At 36.9% G+C, this 23,717-nt stretch overlaps 1 protein-coding gene across 7 annotated transcripts in view; it reads left to right on the top strand.

Annotated features, from left to right (window-relative positions):
* The window catches only part of PPP4R4 (protein phosphatase 4 regulatory subunit 4), a 101,231-nt gene that overhangs the window by 67,655 nt on the left and 9,859 nt on the right, over positions 1–23,717 (top strand). For 4 of the 7 annotated variants that reach the window (XM_025271818.3, XM_044932737.1, XM_025271822.2 and 1 more), the window contains 9 exons: positions 421–603; positions 5,419–5,524; positions 6,993–7,140; positions 11,393–11,537; positions 15,618–15,659; positions 15,760–15,834; positions 21,972–22,041; positions 22,594–22,686; positions 22,984–23,080. In XM_025271818.3, the coding sequence (XP_025127603.1) occupies positions 421–603; positions 5,419–5,524; positions 6,993–7,140; positions 11,393–11,537; positions 15,618–15,659; positions 15,760–15,834; positions 21,972–22,041; positions 22,594–22,686; positions 22,984–23,080 (959 nt within the window). The remainder of the gene's footprint in view (positions 1–420; positions 604–5,418; positions 5,525–6,992; positions 7,141–11,392; positions 11,538–15,617; positions 15,660–15,759; positions 15,835–21,971; positions 22,042–22,593; positions 22,687–22,983; positions 23,081–23,717) is intronic. The other 3 variants (XM_006041188.4, XM_025271819.3, XM_025271820.3) reach the window with 3 other exon arrangements.

Raw genomic sequence — 23,717 nt, 5'->3', positions numbered from 1 at the left:
ACCTTTCTTACCACAATCTTTGTTTACTGTCCTTGGGGTTTACTTTCATATTTTCAGTTTTTATTAGCATTAATTGTTATTGCAAGAATAGCAACTAGTGAAGACAAAGGGTAGGAATTTAGAATATCAAAGTTTGCTGATGGTGAAATAGAATACATTTTACTTTAACTGGAAGAGCTATGAATCTGTCTCTTTCAAAATTTTGTTGCCAGGAATCATAAATTTTACTTATAGATTTTTAAAAAATATTTGATTTTACTGAATAATTACCTCCCTGTGACAACTGCAATGCCTCCTAAGTTCGGAAATGATTAAGAGTTTTCCCTTCCCCAGTGTATTGTAAGTCTCAATAATTCGGCTGAGTGCTGCAGCTGATGTATTAAATTATCTTTGATTCTCTTGATGTGTTTTCTTCTTCAGTTATCATCTCTGCCTGACTTGGTTCCAGCTCTCACAGCTGCTGAGCAGCGAGCTGCAGCCTCCTTAAAGTGGAGAACTCATGAGAAGCTGCTCCAGAAATACGCCTGTCTGCCACAAGTCATATCAAGTGATCAGATCTATTATCGTTTCTTACAAAGAATGTTCACAATCATGATGACAAATGTGAGCCCAATGCCTCTTATCTGATTTTTTCTTGAACTGGAGCACATTTTGGAATTAACCAAATTCTCCACATTCTTGAAATAGAACAGCAAGCTCCATTCACGCCTTTCTGCCTAGAGGGGTGTTGTTACCCTTGCTTCCTCACTGGGTTCTCCTTTTGATCAGCTACCCAGCTGAAGAGAGGGATGCACAGGGGAGAGTGTCAGCACACTCGCTTCAAGCTTGATACAGTGCTCCAGGGAGAGACTGGCAGGAGTCTCAACTGCACAGTGACTCCTGCTCTGATGTGCACCCTCCATGTGTCATTGCCTCAGATGTGCTCTCTCACCTTACCTGAGTATTCCTTAAACCCCTTTAATATTAGTTTGCTTTCTTTTTTTGGTTTCTTTTTTTTTTTTACCTTGTAACAGATAAAATTTATAGGAAAAACATGGATGCCCTGCTGTGGATAACCTCAAAATGAGAGTCAAAAGCAAGGGGAAAGAAAGGCTTGTACTCAAATTTCCCCATAGAGTAAATTGTCTGCCTTTTTCCCTTAAAATTCCCAGAGGATCATTTAACCTGCAGTTTGATTATATGTTGACTATGACATCCTACTACCTTTTTTTTTTCAAGTATACAAAAGTTCCACATAATGTGTATGTGTTAGAAACTATTTTTTAAAGAGTACTTTGAATTCTCATTGTTCTCAAAAAAAAAAAAAAAAGGGAGATAATGAAATCTAGTAGCCATTTCAAAAACCCAAAATCAGTTTTAGCTTCAAAGTTTAAAAAGAGAGAAAAAATGACATTACTGGTGTCATTTTATAACTTAATTAAAAAACGATAGGTGTATATCTTATGCTAGCACCTCTGCTTGAAGTTTGTTTTGTGTATCAAAGCAAAGTCTAGGGGTTGAAGGTTGTTTTATAGGTATAGTCATCTTAAAAAGTGATACTGGCAAAAATAACTTATTATCAGAGGATAATGCATGAATGCAACACATAGAAAATTTCACATAAAGTCAAGCAGAATTTATTGATGACTTTATTTTGCAATCAGCTTCTGTTTGCTGTGTTTCACGCACTGTTCTGAGAGCTGGGGATCTGGGTGTGAACAAGACAGATTCCTGCTCTAATGGACCTTGAGTTCTAAAGAGGTGATGGTATGGGAAGTGATAAATAGTAAAATAAAATGTATTAACAGGAGGTGATAAGTCCTATGAAGCTTGATCTTAATTGTTTGTCTCAACCTGATTACTAAGTAGTCATCTTTGTGTTTATAAAGCTAATCAGATCAGATCAGATCAGATCAGTTGCTCAGTCGTGTCTGACTCTTTGCGACCCCTTGAATCGCAGCATGCCAGGCCTCCCTGTCCATCACCAACTCCCAGAGTTCACTCAGACTCACGTCCATCGAGTCAGTGATGCCATCCAGCCATCTCATCCTCTGTCGTCCCCTTCTCTTCTTGCCCCCAATCCCTCCCAGCATCAGAGTCTTTTCCAATGAGTCAACTCTTCGCATGAGGTGGCCAAAGTACTGGAGTTTCAGCTTTAGCATCATTCCTTCCAAAGAAATCCCAGGGCTGATCTCCTTCAGAATGGACTGGTTGGATAATAAGTATACAAAATTATTCCATATTTCCTCTCATATCAGGAAGGAGAAATAAATTTATACCATAGTGTGAGCAACATACTTTCAAGTCTGAGGGGTTTGCTTTGTTTTCTTTTGCAAGGAGGTAATTCTACACTTAAAAAAGATATATGATTTACTATAGCACATTTTCCATGATCAAATAAAGACATTTATATTTCATTTCAGTGTCTTCTGGAGAAAAAGGTTTATATTTTTAGTTCCATATCTAATGGTCATAATATTCACTCATTCATTCACTTAATAAAATTTATTTTTGAGCACTTACAATGTGCCGTGTACTGTTAAGTGACTGAAAAGATAAAGAATCTGTTCTCATGGAACTTTAAGTTCTGTTGGAGACAGACAACACACACATATTGGGTTGGCAAAATGTTCATTCAGGTTTCTGTTTAAGAGGTTACAAAAAAAAACCCCCCCGAATGAACATTTTGGCCAACCCAGTGCATTGGACATCAGGGATGAAAAGTACAAGGAAGAACTAAAACACAGTAGAGGGGAAGAAAGTGATGGAGGGTATTGTGGATGTAGTGGTCAGTAAAAAGCCCTCTCTGATCAAGAGGCTTGGACCAAGTAAGGGAGTGGCCATGTGGAGGTCTGGAGCACAGGTGATCTCGACAAATGGAAGAGTGAATGCAAAGATGTGATTCAGGGTGTGCTTGGTTTTATGAGGGCCAGCAAGGAAGCCAGGGTGGCGGTTGTTAGTGATGAGCCTGCAAAGGTCTTTGGGCCCACAGCACACAGGTGCTCGAAAGCCATGATGTAGAACGGAGATTATATTCTGTTATGCAGTGGAAGGTTTTGGAGTAGAGGAATGACATCAACTAACTTTTTTTCCTACTTCTATAATGAAAAAAATTTAAAGATGCATGAAGGCAGAGAAAATACTACAATGAACTCGCACGTACCCATCACCCTGATTTAACAGTTATTAACATTTTGCCATATTTGCCTTTTCCATTTCATTGTGCTAAAAAGTTTAAGTTATAGATGTCATATTTTATCTCTAAGCATTTCAGTATTCATCTCTAGAAAAGGGCATTGTCCTATATAATCATGTTACAATTATTACATTTGACAAAATGAACAATTATCTTTAATATCATTTAAAATTCATATCAAAGTTTACCAGTTATCCCCCAAATGGGTGTGATAGTTGTTTTATTCCATATAGGATCCAAGTAAGATCTATACATAGCCTCAGGTGGTTACATTTCTTAGTTGGCTTTTAATCCAGAACAGAGTCCCTCTTTGCCCTTCCCCAACTTTTTCATGACATTGAATTGTGGAAGAGACTTAGTCGGTTGTCCTGTAGAATGTCTTCATGGATTTACTTGTTTATCTCTTCTCCATATTTGTTTTAAGCTGGAGGTTTGATAAGGGCTTGCTGAGTCTTAGATCAAATGTTTTTGGCAAGAATTCTTTATCAGTGCTGCTGTGTGTTTTATGTTGTGTCACATCTGGACGCCTGTCCCTTTGTAAATGAGCTCGCAGTGCTTGTGCAGGCAGAGACATCTCTGTTAGTTCACTGCAAAATTGTGTTTTTTGCCTTGTGATCTGTCATAATCTGAAGCTGACATTTCAACACTGAATACCCAGTTTCCCAGTAACCTTTTACCCTTCAGTTTTAGTATCCATTGATGATCCTTGCCTGAATCAGTTATTTCATTAGAACTTACAAAAGAGTGGCTTTTAAAATTCTCTTTTCTTCTACATTGTTGATGGCATTCTTCTCAGGATAAATGCTTTTTAAAATTTATCCTAAAATATATTTCCTAATGTAAAGAGAGGATTAATTCTTATTTCTTTCCCTCTATCAATTTTCAGAGTTAACCCGGTAATGATGAATGAATTTTGTTTTTGTTTTTATCCTTTCATTTAGACTCATCTTTTATATTGAACAATGTTTTAATCAATTTCAGTCATTATTCACATGCTCAAGTGGTCGCAGTTTCTTTAAACTGACTTTTGTTTGTTTTGATATAATTACCTTTGTCTTTGATTTCTGGCCCCAAAGGTATTACCTTATACTGTGAGGTATAAAATATACATATTTTATATTATTTCTGTTTCAAACAATTAGTGTTTATGCATTTGGAATTCTATTAGTATATACAAAATGAAAGAAAAGAGTAACATCCTTTTATTTAAGTTCATTTATCTAACATTCATTTTCCTTAATTCCACGGATATTTCTGTTTATGTACATTTCTTTAATTGTCTGTTCTAATTTATAGTGAATATTCTTTTTTACCTTCAACAGATTAAAAACACTGCACAAAATGGTACTAGATAGAATGGAAATAGCTTATATAAAATATGAAAGGAGGTAATAGGCAATACTCTCTGAGCAATGTATATTTTTTCTACTTGAATTTCAAGCATCCCTATCATGATAGTCTGAATCTTCAAGAACTGAATGTTATATATATATATATATATATATATTTATATATATATATATATATGTAAGTCAAGATAGTGAATGTGAATTTATACTGGATACAGTATACCTGGTTGAGAGATTTTTCTCTAATGCATAGTTTGAAGCCATAGTAGAGATGGATGGTTGAATTTACTTAGAATTAAGATTCTGCCCAGTTGGTGTGACACAAATCCAAAGGATCAAAGAGTTTAAAACACTAGTAAGAATAATTGCCATGGTGTCCCTTGGATTCTAAACTTCATCTGTGTCATGGACCAGGGATCTTAAAGAATAGTATTGAGGTGGAGGAGGCAGAACTAAGTGAGAGGAATCTGACGTATACCTGGTCATAGGATCTCTGGATTTGAGAAGTGGCACATTTTTGGTGAGGTACCTGACACAGGGTGTGTACTAGCAAATGTTTGTTGAATAAATGAGTAACATGGTCTAGAAGTGGCTGAGGTGTATTTGGGGAGAATATCACTTAAGATGAGGTGCCAAGGAGATGTGATTCAAATATAAATCAAATCTGGGTGATTTGGAAGTGACTCTGCCAAATTACTTGAACTTCGCAGTATGATAGATGAGTTGATTTGCCTGACTGATGACATTAAATTATGAAGACACATCCACACTGATTTCAGAGGCAGACAGCACTGCTTTTACTTTTAGTCGATAACTTAAAATTGATGTGTGGGGTCAAATTATTTAGAGCATATACCATTAGACTTGTTTAATTGTCTTTCTTATTTCTCTAAGAATGTCTTACCTGTCCAAAAGGCGGCTTCACGAACGCTATGCATTTTTCTACGTTATAATCGTAAACAGGAACAGAGACATGAGGTGATTCAAAAATTAATTGAACGTAAGTAATCACTCTCTCTCATTTGGAGAACAGAAAGTAAATAAACTGGTTGGCCTTAGTTAGCTCTGGCTTATGTTATCATATTGCTATGAATAATTAGGCCAGTATTGCTAAATATTTGTATTTGAGCTTTATAGGCTAATTTCTTTTTGTTTGTTTTAGAAATTTTTTTACAGGATCAGATCTTTGATGAATGAAAAATTCATCTACTCTAGGCTCCCTTTCATGAATTTCTATACTTGAGAGGTTAAAATACATATACTTATTGTTGAAAGCTCAGTTTCTATTCTGATGAATACAATTTGAAAACAAAATACAAGCAGGTTTTCCATGAATCTAATAATTTGTTTTGTGTTCCTATATTAAATAATACAGAATGTGGGTTTTGTCCTCTTGAATAGACTTGATAGTACACTCAAATGTGAATCTAGTGAGCCAAAGTGGTTTATAATGTCTTAAAAAATTGTCAGTTAACAAATGCAAATTTATTTTAATTTGCTATGGGCTAAAATCAAGACAAAACCTTTTGTTAAAGAATTAATTCTTGAAGTAGTGATAGACACCTATATATACTTAGTGAATTTGTTAATTATTGTGTACTTGCTTTGACCATAGTGCCTTAATGCTTTTGTTAAACTATTATCCAGCATAGACAGGTAATGGGATTTTCTGGTTATTATAGTTTACCATCTTAAGTATGGATCACCACTTTAAAAAAAAAATTAGAGCACATAAAATTCTGTTTAAAAAAAATTTTGCTCAATATACTTTAATCTTTCTTTTTTTTTTTTAACTATTTTAATTCAGTTTTCAGTTTTTAGTGGTAGGGCCTGCTCTTTAGAATGTTTTATTTTGAATGGAGATTATATTTGGTTTTAAACATTAAGAATTTTGCTTTTGAACATGTGTGTAATAAGGGAGAAAAAAATTATCCTTTAAATATTGACCTGAATTATTTTCAGTGATAATTTTGTTTATATATGTTTTTATATCAAAGCATTTTAAGAAAACAAGAGGAAGAAAACAGTTAATTTCATTGGTCAAAGATTTTGAAGTTATACAGACCTGCATTTGAATTCTAGCTCTGTTCCTTTAACCTCTATGAATCTTGGTACTCTTATCTTTTAGTAGGAATAAATATATGCCCATCTCATTGGGCTTTCAGGATTTAATGAGAAAATATATATCAGTACTTAGCACATAGAGGGTAATCAAAAAATAGGTAGATATGTTCCTTTAATATTTAATAAATGCTTATCAAATTAAATGTAATATTTAATAAATTTGTTTCTGTTTTTTATGCTTTCATTAATTCAGGGGTATATAATATGATTTTTTCCCCTTATCTCTTGTTTTTGCTAAGCAAATTGTGGGTATAAAAAAACTGTCATGGGCTTTGTGATTTTTGTCACAGGAAATTTTATGTAGGAAAAATTAAAACGCAAAACTTTTTTGTTGTTGTTTCTAGAACTGGGCCAAGGAAAAAGTTATTGGAACAGACTCCGATTTTTGGATACCTGTGAATTTATTATAGAGATCTTTTCCAAATCATTTTTCTGTAAATATTTCTTTCTACCTGCTATTGAACTGACACATGATCCAGTAGCAAATGTAAGGTAGGATACTAATCCAAGAATATATTTGAAAAAATTGTATTTTTTTTAATGTATCTTATTCATGAATAAGAAACTGAGCTATTCAAAAGTGTTTTCTTAGTCTTGAAAATAATCAAGAACTTGTACTCATTTTGAAATTCTTGGTGGTCTTAATTGAGCCTCAGTAGGACTTGAAAGTGTGATTTTTTAACACTGTCTGAGGCCTTTAGTTTATTGGGTTGACAGCTGTAGGCACAGCCAGACTGGCAGGCTTCTCCAGCCACGTGGACACACACACTGACATCAGGAGAAGACTGAGTGGATATGATTAACTTACTATCTTTTAAGCCTAGAGAAAAAAATAGTTCAAAGTTGGCTTGGAGAAGATCTGTCCATTTTTATAAGTCCATTTATTCAGCAGAGCTGTTTCCAAGTCTTTTTCTTTTCTTTTTCCTTCATTCAGCTCTCTGACAGTTTTGAAATCCATTAAATGGTAATTGGATTTGATTAATTAACTGTGAAGTTAAATGAAACAGGCCTGAAAATGGCTTGCTTGGAAATTGAAAAAAATGAATAAATTGTATTTTGCTTTTTTTTCTCCCCAAATAAGCATATTAATTTTTTTAAAAAAAAGTAGTGGTAAAACATACATAGCATAATGACATTTTAACCATTTTGTACAATTCAGTGGCATTAAACACACACACACATACACACACAGTGTTTGAGTTATTTGTACATTGCATACTGATTTAAAGAGAATTTTAAACTGTCAGCCATGTGGTTTCTGTGTTTGTGCTCTATGTCGGTGTTACACGTTTGAGGAACTCACATCCGTAGGAGACACAGTCAGAGTCAAGACTTCCTGAACAGGACTACAGAGCTCCCTGCTGAGTATTCACATGCCAGCCACGCTTCATGCTCGTTTCATGCTGAGCATGAAACGTTTCAGCCTGAGAATGTTATGAGCATTATTTAGGAGGAACAAATCTAGATATTGGTCTTATTTTGTAGAGAAAATACAGAAAACATAATAGCATTGGCTTTAGTATTTTGTGCATCTTGCCTGGAAAATCCCATGGATGGAGGAGCCTGGTGGCTGCAGTCCATGGGGTCGCGAAGAGTCAGACACGACTGAGCGACTTCACTTTCACTTTCCACCTTCATGCATTGGAGAAGGAAACGGCAACCCACTCCAGTGATCTTGCCTGGAGAATCCCAGAAACAGGGGAGCCTGGTGGGCTGCCGTCTGTGGGGTCGCACAGAGTCGGCCACGACTGAAGCGACTTAGCAGCAGCAGCAGCAGCAGCATCTTTCCTATGCTGTATAAACGAGAGCTAAGGTTTCCTTGACTTGAGATTTAAATTAAAGTGGTTTTAAGTAGATTGAAAGACCCTGATGGCAGTTCTTTAGAATTTATCTCTTGATAAATAGCTAATGGATCCAACCACATTGTAAACCTTTTGCAAATTGAAGTTGTGATTCTAGAAAAGCAGATTGCAACGTGATGAATTATCCCTTATCAGACAGTTCCCAAAAATTATTTGAAAGGGAATGAAGTCATCTCTACTCAAGTCAGTGTGACTAGCAGCATAGCATTGACTCTAAGAGAAAGCAACCTGTCAATTCAAAAACCAAATGAAGATGAATATTGCTCTGTGAGTCTTGGTGGTTTTGTTGAGTAAGAGACCATCTGTGTCTTGGTTCTGACTCTCCTGCTTGGGCAGCTGCCAGGCAAAAAAAATGGGTCCAGCTACACCATGTACTCTTAGATGCCAAAGCCTTCGCCCAGCTCTGTAGAGATGGGCGGATAGAATGGAAGCCGCCACAGGCGAGAGAGGCAGGATCATGCAGGTTAGAAGGAGAATGGCTGGAGCCACACTCCCTGACCTCTATACCAGCTGCATGTCCAGGCAAATTACAGAACCTCTCTGTGCATCAGTTTCCTTGGTACTTAACTCATGGGGGTGTTCTGAGGAATAAATACCTGAGATAGTGTACATGCAGAATTTAGCTTACCTGAAAAGTGTGGCCCTTAATTTAAAAATCTTCCTAATCTCCTGGGCCCAGGATTCTCATCGAGTTAAATAAGTGCTAAGGCTTGGGTAGCTTCTGTTGAATGTAGGTTTTCTAGATGTGCCTTGGGTTACAAAGAATGAAGTGTGCATGGACTGCTGATTGTTTCTGCTTTTCCTTAAGTGAATGTTGAAAATTTAAATTCATCGAGTCTGGACAATATCAAGGCTAGAAAAAGACTATTGGTATTCAGAGGAGCCTTCTCTTCAGCTGCCAGAAATGAAAACAATTCTCTTTGGGGTAATTGGGACCTCTTAACTAGAAAAAGCATCACTACCATGCTTAGCAGTATCTGTGGCGAGTCCTGAATAAGTTTGAGACTATTATTGCTATGTACAGAGATGAAAATTCTGGGGAAGAAACATCTTTTGCCTTTTTGGTTAAATAAAAAGCAAATTTTCTTGTATATGAGGAATCCTGTACTGAAGCTCAGCTGAGAAAGCATCCTGAGGACTCCAGGAGTGGGACTTAGTTGTCTCAAGCTTTGGCATAGAAATAAAAAAATAGTATCTGGAGAGTGCTGAGACAAATGAATGAATGAATACAGCAGCCACAAATTAGACAACAGCCCTGAAAAAGCAATTAAATTTTAGCTTAGTAAATAGAACATTTCCTGCACCACCTTTTCCTAGAAGGTTTTTCATTTGTCCCGTTGGTAGGTTGGTTTTTTGTTTGTTTTTTTTAACTCTCCTGGATTTCCTCTTACCTCTCTGGAATTCTTCAGTTTGCTTGTTGGTTCCTTATCAGCCCATCTGGACCATGGTGGTGCCATAGAAACTCTTCTTTTATCTCTCCTTCTCAAACTGCACTTGCTGCCTGGGTAATTCTCTGGGCTCCTGGTTGACATAGCATCTATGTTCTGAAGATTCCTGACAGCACATCTCCAGCATGGGCATCCACCCTGGACAGAAGGCTCATCAAGCCAACTGCCCACTGCATTTCCATCAACTACCTAACAGGCTCCTCAGAGTTAATCTGTCCAGTTAAGCCCCACCTTCCTCATCCACACTTGCTCTTTCTGCCATCTTCTCCATCTCAGTAAATAACCATTTTGTCTTGCCACTTGCTCGGGTCAGAGCCTTGACCTCCTTTTTGTCATTCCACCTCCAGGCCCTCAGCACATCCTGCTGCTTGTATAAAATATTCAGATGCAAGCCACTTGCCACCGCCTCACTGCTGCTTCTCTGGTTCAAGAACCAGAGTGATGGTGGTGCCACCATCATCTTACTGGATTACTGAATTACTGGATTCTCGCCTGGATTACTGAAAGAGCCTCCCCTATCCTATCCCTTCTGTCCTTGTCCACCTACAGTCTAATCTCAACACAGTAACCAGATGATACTTCCCAAATGTTAAGTTGAATCTTTTTACCCCACTGTGCAGAACCCTCCATGGCTTCTCATTGCTCTCAAAATAAAACCACTTTCCAATCTGTAGTCGCAAGGCCCTGGATGATCTGACCTCCTATTTCCATACTGAGGCCTGTAGCTAAATTTGTTTTTGCTCTGTTACCACTCTAGCCAGCTTGGGCCAATTTGTTAATTTGGGGCAACTCCTAAGGCAAGCTCCCCTCATAGGGCATTTGCTCTTACTATAACAGTTTTCTCTAGATATTCACATGTGTTAGTCCCCAATTTACTTTAAGTCTTTGCTTAAATGTCATTTTTTCAGTGAAAGCTTCACAGAAACCCTCTCTGACCACGTGTTTGAAACTTGTAACCCCCCTCCTCTGGTGCTCCTTTACCTTGTTTCCTTGCTTTATTGTTTTCTGCAGCATGTACCGCTGTTTGATGGACATTTTACTCATTCGTTAGAGAAGGAAATGACAGCCCACTCCAGGATTCTTGCCTGGAGAATCCCATGGGCAGAGGAGCCTGACGGGCTACAATCCGTGGAGTCGCAGAGAGTCAGCCACGACTGAGCGACTAATGCTTATGCATTTGTTTATCCTCTCTCCCTACCTGTGGACTAGAATGAAAGCTCTGTGAGAGAGCAGAGAACTGTGTTGATTTTATTCACTGCAATGTCTCAGCACCCAAAGTAATGAATGCTTGACTCATCATGTGCCCTCCATAGATATTTATTGCATAATAAACTCTCAAGCTAGCTAAAGCTTGAATTTTCTTTCAAATTCATGAGATTATTATTCCAGGTTATTAAACTCACTCACAGGTTAATGCTTTTTAATTTATTATAGAATGAAACTTTGCTACTTGTTGCCCAAAGTGAAATCTACTCTGAAGATTCCTGCAGATAAGCATCTACTTCAGCAGCTGGAAATGTGTGTGAGAAAACTCCTCTGTCAAGAAAAAGATAAAGATGTTCTGGCTATTGTAAAAAGAGTAAGTATCCCTCTTGCAATGGCATTTGTCTTTCTTGGGTTAAGATGGGCTTACTCCTTGGAAGGAAAGCTATGACCAACCTAGATAGCATATTCAAAAGCAGAGACATTACTTTGCCAACAAAGGTCCTTCTAGTCAAGGCTATGGTTTTTCCAGTGGTCATGTATGGATGCAAGAGTTGGGCTGTGAAGAAAGCTGAGCACCGAAGAATTGATGCTTTTGAACTGTGGTGCTGGAGAAGACTCTTGAGAGTCCCTTGGACTGCAAGGAGATCCAACCAGTCCATTCTAAAGGAGATCAGTCCTGAGTGTTCTTTGGAAGGAATGATGCTAAAGCATCCAGTACTTTGGCCACCTCATGTGAAGAGTTGAGTCACTGGAAAAGACTCTGATGCTGGGAGGGATTGGGGACAGGAGGAAAAGGGGACAACAGAGGATGACATGGCTGGATGGCATCACTCACTCGATGGACGTGAGTTTGAGTGAATTCCAGGAGTTGGTGATGGACAGGGAGGCCTGATGTGCTGCGATTCATGGGGTCACAAAGAGTTGGACACCACTGAGCAACTGAACTGAACTGAACTGAATCATAGCTTCACCATTTTAACTTGATGGGCTAACAGTAGTATGTTAAAATATTTAAATCATTGCTAGAGTAGTAAGGATTTGGTGGATGTGTGCTCTAACTGGAGAGGGAAGTTCCTTCTAGAAAGCACTTACCTGGTGGCTCAGCTGGTAAAGAATCTACCTGCACTGTGGGAGACCTGGGTTCGATCCCCAGCTTGGGAAGATCCCCTGGAGAAGGGCATGTCAACCCATTCCAGTATTCTTGCCTGAAGAATCCCCATGGACAGAGGAGCCTGGTGGGCTGTAGTCCATGGGGTCAGAAAGAGTCAGACATGACTGAGTGACTAAGCACAGGGGGCACTGAAACATTAAGCTTTTATTATTGGTAATATAAGCTCTATGAGAGAGAGCTTGCATTTTAGGTACTTGGTAAATACTTTTCAGCTAATAATGAATGTTTCACTCACCAGACTATTTATAAGTGATTATAATTGGTAAGACTTTGTTGGTAAAGTCACATTTGATAGAAACTTAGCCCTGGGACTTCCCTAGTGGTCCAGTGGCCAAGAATTCACGTTCCCAATACAGGGGGCCTAGGTTCATTCCCTATCAGGGAACTACCCACATCCCACAGCTGAGACCTGGCATAGCCAGCTAGCTAGGAACTTAGCCATGAAAGGGTTAGAAGGGCCTTCAGTGATCTGTTTGACTTTGCAGAAGCTTTGGACCTAGAAATGTTAGGTATCAGCTTAAGATCTTATTAGTAAGTGGCAGCTTCAGGGCTGGAATGGAGACCCCTTTCCCCTTTTCACTTAATAGGAAATAGATGGGGAAACAGTGGAAACAGTGTCAGACTTTATTTTTTGGGCTCCAAAATCACTGCAGATGGTGACTGCAGCCATGTAATTAAAAGACGCTTACTCCTTGGAAGGAAAGTTATGAACAACTTAGATAGCATATTAAAAAGCAGAGACATTACTTTGCCAACAAAGGTCCTTCTAGTCAAGGCTATGGTTTTTCCTGTGGTCATGTATGGATGTGAGAGTTGGACTGTGAAGAAAGCTGAGCGCCGAAGAATTGATGCTTTTGAACTGTGGTGTTGGAGAAGACTCTTGAGAGTCCCTTGGACTGCAAGGAGATCCAACCAGTCCATTCTAAAGGAGATCAGCCCTGGGTGTTGTTTGGAAGGACTGATGCTAAAGCTGAAACTCCGATACTTTGACCACCTCATGCAAAGAGTTGACTCATTGGAAAAGACCCTGATGCTGGGAGGGATTGGGGGCAGGAGGAGAAGGGGACAACAGAGGATGACATGGCTGGATGGCATCACTGACTCGATGGATGTGAGTCTGAGTGAACTCCGGGAGTTGGTGATGGACAGGGAGGCCTGGCGTGCTGTGATTCATGGGGTGGCAAAGAGTCGGACACGACTGAGAGACTGAACTGAACTGAACTGAACTACCCCTTTTCAACTATGTAACATTGTGTTTTATGGCTTTTTTTGTTAGGTTTTTTTAAGCCTGTGATCTTATATGGATTGTTTGGCAGTGTTTAACACTGAAACAATAAACATTTGGGTTAGTGAAGTCAAACTTGAAAATACTTTACAATCTTTAAAACCTTTTTTGCCAAACATTTACCTAATGTTTTTATGAGATTAAGTCAAGTTGTTATTTCTATGAATCTGAATGTGGAATTCAGGATACATAGTTTTTGAGCCTTTATTTGTAGTGAGAGAAATGAATTTATTAATGTTATCAACAACTTGGTATCAGTAATGGGGGGTGGGGGAAGGAGAACCCTTTGATTTTATTTTCTTTTTTCTAGGGACTCTTGCGATGTTGCATAAGAAGCTTTTTTAAAAAGTGATTTGATAACTTAGTATTAATTAGTATAATTTTATTTTACTGAAATGTAAATTCTCCTTTCATTAACTGAAATAATCAGAGATACTCAGAATCTGGACATGCATCTAAATCTAAAAACATAGATATACATACATTTGTTTTTACCAGATATTTCTCTTTACCATTTAATTACAGAAGTATAGGCAATGGTGTTAACTTTCAAAATAGTAAATGTGAGACAGTTACTTTTTAAAATAATTAGTTAATTTGGCTGCATCAGGTCTTGGTTGCAGCGTGTAAGATCTCCCTTGTGGTGTGTGGGCTTAGTTGCCCAGCTGCACGTGGGATCTTAGTTTCCTGACCGGAGACTGAACTTATGTCCCGTGCATCCAGAGGTGGATTCTTAACCCCTACCCACCAGGCAAGTTCCAGTTACTTTTTTGAGAGTATTTATAAACTGAAGAGATAACTCAAGCTGACCCCATTAAATAGGGGCAAAATGCTATAATTAAGTAGATTACTGAATGGATTATTCAGGAGTACAGTTATTTTAAGAACATTGCACATGAGGAAGTCATTCTGTCTCATAAAAATTCTGTACTATAATGTTTATCAAACTGACGTATTGGTGTGGGAACCCCTCAGGAAGCTATTCAAAGCCTTGCAATAAAAATGAAATAGCTTAGTCTGGTCAGTTTTTTTAAGATGAAAAGTAATTTCATTTAAAAGGGATATTTCATGGTGTGAATTGTAACATTTTCATAAATTTCAGCATGAAAATAAAACCAAATAAATACTATGTTTGCAATTGATAGCTTTGGGCATATGAATAAATGTACTTGTATCTTGACCATCAGAGTTATTCCTATAAAGAAGTACTGTCTTCTGTCAGAGATAGAACCCTGGATTAGATGGGCCAGTGTTTGATTGAAATAATTTATTTCAGACAGTGTATTCTGAAAGACATAAATTAAGAGAATGCTTTCAGAGCAAAGTATTTTCTATTCATTAGAATGTCATAAGGATCAAAAGTTTTCTGTGGAAAGGAACCAAGAATATGAAACTAAATGGTAGCCAGCTTCATATGTATTTAGCCAAAAGATTTTTTTAATTTGAAAAATTATATTTCTGAACATTCAGGAAAGAGTGGCACAGGGAGTTATTAGAAAATAGTTAAATTGCATGTATTTAGTATTTAAAAGAATCCTGTAGACCTGCTTTTCTTAAGGTTAAAAACTTTTAAAGTTTAAATTGATCCTGGTATTAATATGTGAAGTGAAGTAGCTCAGTCGTGTCTGACTCTGTGGCCCCATGGACTGTAGCCTACCAGGCTCCTCCATCCATGGGATTTTCCAGGCAAGAGTAGTGGAGTGGGTTGCCATTTCCTTCTCCAGGGGATCTTCCCCACCCAGGGATTCAAGCCGGGTCTCCCACATTGTAGGCAGACACTTTACCATCTGACCCACCAGGGAAATCCTGGTATTAATGTATAGTGGCTGATTAAAAGTCAGCACAGAGTTAAGAAGAACTTTAAAGGTTTTTTAATTTAGCCTTTCACATAGTGGAGAAATTTCTTCTTTGAACCTCTGTCTAGAAAAGGAATCTTTTTGAGAAATGAGTAGTTGATTTAATTGCTGTTGAATTATTTTAAAACATTTTCTTTACAGACCGTGTTAGAGTTGGACAGAATGGAAATGTCCATGGATGCTGTAAGTATACTCCCTTTACCTTGTGTGGAAAGGAATCTTTAAAAATTGGCAGAGACTCATCATTACTGTTTCACAATTTCATTTTAAACTTTAAACTTAGTTTCAGAAAAAGTTTTATGAGAAAGATTTGTTGGATCAAGAGAAAGAAAGAGAAGAGCTACTTCTTTTGGAAATGGTATGTTTTCACATGCATACACACCTACTCCTTTCTGACCAGTATTAACTGTGCTATGTTATTAAACTTAGTAAATTATTTCAGTATCACACTACTTTTACTTTCTCTATAAATAACTAAAGAAGAATCCTAATCTTTTGAAATATGTTCTTTTATGAACTGGAAGGAAAACTACATTTGAAAGCCTTTAAAAAAATACCTTCTTGAAGTATATTGACTTACGATTAACTGCAAATGCTTAATGTATACAATTTGGTAAATTTTGACATATGGACATATCCATGAAACCAGCATATAAAATACCAAACATTGCTGTTCCCTCAAAAATTTTGTTGTGCCCCTTTGTGATCTACAACTAATGAATTGAATCATTTATTAGTACTTTTTGGGTCATGCTTCTCTCCATCAGCATAATTATTTTGAGATTCTTCTACGTTGTTGTGTATATCAAGAGATCACTCCTTTTTATTTCTAAATAGTAGCCCAGACTATGGATATACCACCATGTTTTTGCATGCATGCTAAGTCGCTTCAGTTGTGTCCAACTCTTGGTGACCCCATCTATAGCCCACCAGGCTCTTCTGTCCATGGGATTCTCCAGGCAAGAATACTGAAGTGGATTGCCTTTCCCTTCTCCAAGTGATCTTCCGACCCAGGGATCAAACCCGCATCTCTTACATCTCCTGCATTGGCAGGCAGGTTCTTTACCACTAGCGCCACCTGGAAAGTCACTTACCATGTGTTATATCCCTTCCTTAATGGACATTTGGGTTACTTCTAGCTTGGGAATATTAGTGAAGAAGTCTTTGAGTGGATGTATACTTGGATTTCTTTGGGAAAATAACCTAGGAGTTGAATGCATGGATCATATGTTAAAGTATGCTTAACTTAAAAACAGAGACTGTTTTGCAAAGTAACTGCACCATTTTACACCCCCACTGACTGTGGTGGAGAACTTCAGTTACCTCATATCCTCTGTAATGCTTGTTAGAGTGAGGGTGTAATGGTATCTCACTGCAATTTCAGATTGTATATCCCTGATGCCTAATGAGGCTGAGCATCTTTGCCTTTGTGTATTGGCCATCCTTATATCTTAGTTGATGAAGTCTATTTTCAGATTTTAAAGTGGGTTGTTTCTCTTCTTATTATCAAGTTGTAAGAGTTCTTCATAAACTCTGAATACAATTCCTTTGTCAGATACACATTTTATGAATATTTTATTGGAGTCTGTGCTTCTTTTTTCGTTTACTTAATGGTATCTTTTGAAGGGGTTTCCCTGGTGGCTCAGATGGTAAAGTGTCTGCCTGCAATGCGGGAGACCCAGGTTCGTTTCCTGGGTCGGGAAGATCCCCTGGAGAAGGAAATGGCAATCCACTCCAGCACTCTTGCCTGGAAAATCCCATGGACGGAGGAGCCTGATAGGCTACAGTCCATGGGGTTGCAAAAAGTTGGACACGACTGAGACATTTTTAATATTGATCAAGTGCAACTTATATCCATGCTTTCTCTTAGCATAGTTCATGCTTTTTTTGTACCCAAGAATCCTTTGAAAGTGTAAGTGAAGTCATTCAGTCATGTCCAACTCTTTGCGATCTCATGGACTGTAGCCTACCAGGCTCCTCCATCCATGGGATTCTCCAGGCAAGAATACTGGAGTGGGTTGCCATTTCCTTCTCCAGGGGATCTTTCCAACCCAGGGATTGAACCCAGGTCTCCTGCATTGCAGGCAGATGCTTTTACCTTTTGAGTCACCAGAGGAAGCCCTTAGTCTATCCCCAAATTATAAAGACTTTTTCCTGTTTTTTTCCTAGGAATTTTAGTTTTAGGTTTTACATTTAGGTCTATGAATCATTTCAAGTTAATTTTGTTTATTTTTTTCTATCTGACTAAGCAATTATTCTAGCACCATTTGTGGAAAATTTTCTTTTCCCCATTGAATTGCTTTAGCACCTTTTTTTTTTTAATCAGTTGTTCATAGGTATATATATGTGTGTGTGTGTCTCTGCTTAGGGACTCACTATTTCATTCCACTGATTTTTATGTTTGTCTTTCTGGCCATTCTAAACTGCCTTGAACACTGTGTAATAATTCTTAAACTCAGGTAGGGTCAGTTTTCAAACTTATTATTTTAAGTTGCTTTGGCCAGTTGAGGCCCTCTGCATTTTGATATAAAGTTTAGAATCAGTTTGTCAATTTCTAAAAGCCTGAAATTTTAGTTAGGATTGTGTTAATTGTCATTGATCTGTAGATCAATTTGGAAAATTGCCATCTAAACATTATGAGTCTTATGATTGGTTTATTTAGTCTTTACTTTTCTTCTCAGTAGTTTTGGTAGTCTCAAGTATAGAGTTCAAGGAAGTCTTTTGTTAGATTTATTTCTAGTATATTACATTTCTTGGCATTGTGGATGGAATTGTAAGTTTGAATTTTGCTTTCTAGTTTTTTGTTGCTGGAGCTTAAGAATACTGTTGATTGGGGAGGGAGGTGGGAGGGGGGTTCAGGATGGGGAACACGTGTACACCCATGGCAGATGCATGTTGATGTATGGCAAAACCAATACAATATTGTAAAGTAAAAAAAAAATAATAATAAAAATTAAAAAAAAAGAATACTGTTGATTTTTGTATATTAGCCTTGTATTTTGCAGACATACTGTTTTCTTATTTGTTCTAGAAGTTGGTTTTTGATATAATCAGACATTCTACCTGAGCCATTATGTCATCTTGAGGAAAGCTTTCTTATCTCTCCTTGCTGTTCTTTGGAACTCTACATTCAAATGAGTATATCTTTCCTTTTCTCCTTTGCCTTTCACTTCTCTTCTTTTCTCAGCTATTTGTAAGGTCTCCTCAGACAACCATTTTGCCTTTTTGCTTTTGTTTTTCTTGAGGATGGTCTTGATCACTGCCTCCTGTACAATGTTACAACCCTCTGTCCATAATTCTTCAGGTACTCTGCCTATCAGATCTAATCCCTTGAATTTATTTGTCACTTCCACTGTATAATTGTAAGGGATTTGGTTTGATTTAGGTCATACCTGAATGGTCTAGTGGTTTTCCCTGCTTCTCAGCGTGAATAATCTCTGAATTTTGCAATAAGGATTTCATAATCTGAGCCACAGTCGTCTCCTGGTCTTATTTTTGCTGACTGCATAGAACTTCTCCATCTTCAGCTCTAATGAGTATAATCAGTCTAATTTCAGTATTGACCATCTGGGCATGTCCATGTGTAGAGTCTTCTCTTGTGTTGTTGGAAGAGGGTGTTTGCTATGACCAGTGCATTTTCTTGGCAAAGCTCTGTTAGCCTTTGCCCTGTTTCATTTTGTACTCCAAAGCCAAACTTGCTTGTTACTCCAGGTATCGCTTGACTTCCTACTTTTGCATTCCAGTCCCCTATGATGAAAAGAACATCTTTTTTTGGTGTTAGTTCTAGAAGGTCTTGTAGGTCATTATAGAACCATCATCCATTGCTTAGACCCAAGTTTCCCTCTCGTTTTTTTTCCCCTTCAGCCTGAAGAATGAAGTGCAAGTATTTTTAGACAGATTATCTTAGTTTTCCTTTATCTAAAATTTTCGATAAATTTTATCAAAATTTATCTTATTTTTGCCTTCCTCTTTAAGGGATATTTTTATTGAATACTGCGTTTGGAAGCCTTTTTTCATACTGTACTTAAAAGAGTTATTTCTATCTTTGTTCTGGTCTCTAGTATCTGATAAAATATCTGCTCTCATTTGAATTATTGTTCTTCTGTGTATAATGTTTGTCTCTGACTACTTCCAAGGTATTTTTTTCTTTTTAGCAGTTTGATTTTGATATTTTTAGGCATGATTTGCTTCATATTTATCCTGTTTTGGATTTGTTGAGCTTCATGAATCTGTAAACATGTATCATTTCCCCAATTTGGGAAGGTTTGACCCCTTGTTTAAATATATCTTCTGTCCCCTGTTGCTCACTCTTATATTTCTGGGTCAATAATTATACACGTGTTAGATCTTTTGATATCATCCCACAGGTCCATAAGGCTTTATTCTTTCTCTTTTTTCCTCCTTAAACTCTGCTTCTCAGAGTGAATAATCTCTGTTGATCCATCTTCAATGTCACCAGTTCTTTTCCTGCCTTCTCCGTTTGGCTATTGAGCCCATCCAGTGGTTTTAAAGTTTCCAGTACTGTGTTTTTCAGTTACAATATTCCCATTTATTTTATTATATTGTCTATTTCTCTACAAAAAATTGTGCTGTGAGATTAAAAACTTAAGTGGAAATCCTCTGAAAAGCAATTGTGTTATTCAGCAGTCTAAAACAAAGATTAGAGCTCAGGATTGTCAGTGGTAGACGTTGAAAAGAGTAAACAGGCTCTAAAAATTTTAGGACTTATAACTTATATAACTTATAATAAGTTATATAACTTAATAACTTATTAATAACTTATATAACTTATAACTTTAGGACTTAATAACCTAAACCCAAGACAAAAATCAGAGACTAGAAAAAGATTCACAGATGATCCTACTATTAGAGTTACCCAACAAGGACTTCAGGATAATTGTGATTAATATGATTACATAGTAGAGGAAAAGATAAAACAAATGGCAGTACTTCTTAAGCTCACTTAGCAATATTTTTCAGCTTTGCATGTTTTATTTTCAGTTTTATAATTTTTATTTAATAGTTTTTTATGCAGTCCAAGTCTGTGTGGAATTTTTTGTCTGTTTTCTCTTTTTCTTCATTTTACACTTGTTCTTGAAAAGAATGTGTATTCTCCATTGTTGACTGTAGTGTTCTGTACATGTTGGTCATGTTTGTTCAGAACCTGATATGAGTTATCTTGGTTATTCTGTTGGGATAAAGAAGACTTTGAGCTTCGTAACATTTTGTTTCTTGGTCTGGGAGCTGATTATATGGGTGTGTGCATTTTGGGAAAATTTACTGAGCTGTATACTTACAGTTTGTGTACTTTCTCTATGTGTATTATACTTCAATCAAAATTTAAATAATATCTACAAAATTTTTTTCTCTCAGGCTTTTAAAAGAAGGGTGTTGTTTTTTCACTTATCAGTTAGAAATGGAAAGGGCCAATAGTACCAATATTTTGCTGATGAGAATTAGTGAATGAAAGTGAAGTGAAAGTGTTTGTGACTCAGTCGTGTCCAACTCTTTATGACCCCATGGACTATAAACCCCAGGCTCCTCTGTCCATGGAATTCTCTAGGCAAGAGTACTGGAGTGGTTTGCTGTTCCCTTCTCCAGGGGGTCTTCCCGACCCAGGGATGAAACCTGGGTCTCCTGCATTGCAGGCAGATTCTTTACCATCTGAAAGGCTCATTGCAACAGGGATACCAAATTCATTGTTTTATCTTGACAACCCTCCAAGGGCACAATTCCGTAGATGTTAAAAAAAAAATCTGAAAGAACTGTGACTTCTTTAGATACCAATTTTGAAAAAAAATTACTTCTGTTAGGTATTTTTGTGAACTGTATTTTTATATCTCTAAAGCTTAGAGTAATTTCTGATTAGAATAGTTTTCCAAATCTACTTATGCTTGTTAAATAATTAATTTAACGGAAGCATACCTCCTTGCTATACTTTAATAGTTTAGATCGGATAATGAATCCTCCTATAAGTGTTATACTTTGAGTACTCTGTTGCTTTATGTCTCACTTTTAATTGGACATTAAGGGAATGTAGTATTTTAATCATAGCTCTGCCAGTATCTTTATCTAGAGTTCTGTTGCCACTTTTGTCTTCTCTGAAATTTTGTCATCAAGAAAGGCAAGATTACATTTTTTTCCTTCTAGATTGGGTTGGTGTAGTGTATTCTTGGTTATTAAAATATTCAGAGCTTTGGGACTTTGAAATGGTAAATAATCATGATGTGTGAAACAACATGATACATAACTGTATGATCTTAATTACATAAAAATGGATGCTTAGTTATGAAAATACACAAATGAGACCTGGGAGGACACGTCAAACGGTAAACTGCTTGTGATTGTGAATGACTTTGCTTTTTGCTTCTTGTGTTATTTTGGTTGCCTATTATGCACATGTTAACTTTTAATAAATAAATGTTATTTTAGAAACCTTAAAAAAGTAAACCTACTTATGCTTACTTTAATACTAAGGTGCTGTTTTATTAATAGGAGCAATTAGAAAAAGAGAAGCAACAAAATGATGGAAGGCCCATGAGTGATAAAACCTTTGAAAAGAAACGTAAGTTCTTTTCCCACATCCTCACCACCAAGGTACATAATTGATGTTATATCCCAGCATTCTGAAAGGCCATGCTGAGTTTGTTTTTTTTTTTAAATATGTACTTGTTTATTTTTTAATTGAAGGATAATTGCTTTACAGAATTTTGTTGGTTTCTGCCAAATATCAACATGAATCAACCATAGGTATACATATGTCCTCTCCCTCTTGAACCTCCCTATGCTAAGTTTTTAATTTTATGTGGAAAATCACTTTCTTTGGTTTATCAAAAGTTGTTCTCATAAATGGATGCTAACTGATACAGATCCTCACCAATAAATAAATGGTGAGGATCAGTGCAGAGGTTCAGATCCTTCAAAGGAAAGTTTGAAGGTTGATAATAGCAATAAGATTGTGAAATTGATCACTGAGTAACTAAGAATGAAATATTTAAATATATAAAGAATAAGATTTGGGAAATAGTGCTGCTTAGTGAGAGAAAGTGGTTCATAGTCTCTGTGTTGTCTTGTGTGTATGGAGATTAATCAGAGGAATTTATAACACTTAAAACAGAGTTTGTTTTAGGTAGAGACTCTAAGACACCAACAAGTCTGCCCAAGAACATCGCCATTTCTGTTCCTGGATCCTCTGCCACCCCATCCACAAGTAAGAAACTGGTTTTTGTGTCTGCTTTTTTCCTTTTATAAATGATAATTACAAGGAAGTCACTCTATGAGATATGAGATATTGTTTGAAAAGCTCTATTTTTCTTTTACTTCGTTTGGTGCTTCTTAATGGGCAGTGAAGTAAGAAATACTCCAGTCAGGTCAAACCAAGGCAGGGAAGCCACCCACTCAGTGTGGTACTCACAGTGGTGGGAGCTGGAGAGGGAATGGGGTTGGGGCAGCTGAGGATGAACTGATGAACTAAACAATTACATTTGCCTTCTGCTTGTTACTCTAGGTAAAGAAATCAAGAAATCTAAATTGATTCGAAGCCAGTCTTTTAATAATCAAGCTTTTCATGCAAAATATGGCAACTTAGACAAATGTACTACTAGGTATGATCTGTCAGCTCTTCACATTCTGACTTAATTTTTATTTTAACACATCTTTATGTGAGATGTTTACATTATTATATAAAATTGGAATTAATTTTGAGGTTTTTCATAGGTGAACAATAAGTTACCATCTATAAAAATTTCATATTAAGAAAAATAGTAGTCTTACCAATTTGCATAAGAACAGTTATCCTGGAATTCTAGGAAGACTACTTCCCCTATCCTGTGTAACACATCATGGAATCTGTATATCGTTTTATGAGGAGAGTGGTGCTCTATCGCACATGCCACACAGCTTCTAAATGGGTGTGGACATGCCCCATTCACTGAATAGATGTGCTAGCCATTTGCTGTTTGTGTTGTTTCTGTCCATGAAGAAACCACTGGCCTCTTTCTGTGGTAAAATGGTCACAACAGAGTTCTCCTGACTGTGGTTGTACATCTAGTCTCCCTTTTGGCCCAGCAGACAAAATTATAAACAGTTAAGATTAGGGGAGAATCAGTATAAATTAAATGACCATGACTCTTATATATAGTATACATATATAGTAAATATGTAACAGCTGAAAATTAGTCAGCAAGCAAAGTAATTTTAAGGAACTGTAAATGTCTTTAAAACTCTTTATCAAGAAAAAGA

The sequence above is a fragment of the Bubalus bubalis genome, chromosome 20 (assembly GCF_019923935.1).
Source record: "Bubalus bubalis isolate 160015118507 breed Murrah chromosome 20, NDDB_SH_1, whole genome shotgun sequence".
In the NCBI taxonomy this organism is placed as follows: Eukaryota; Metazoa; Chordata; class Mammalia; order Artiodactyla; family Bovidae; genus Bubalus; species Bubalus bubalis.
This window is presented reverse-complemented; position numbering and strand designations above follow the sequence as displayed.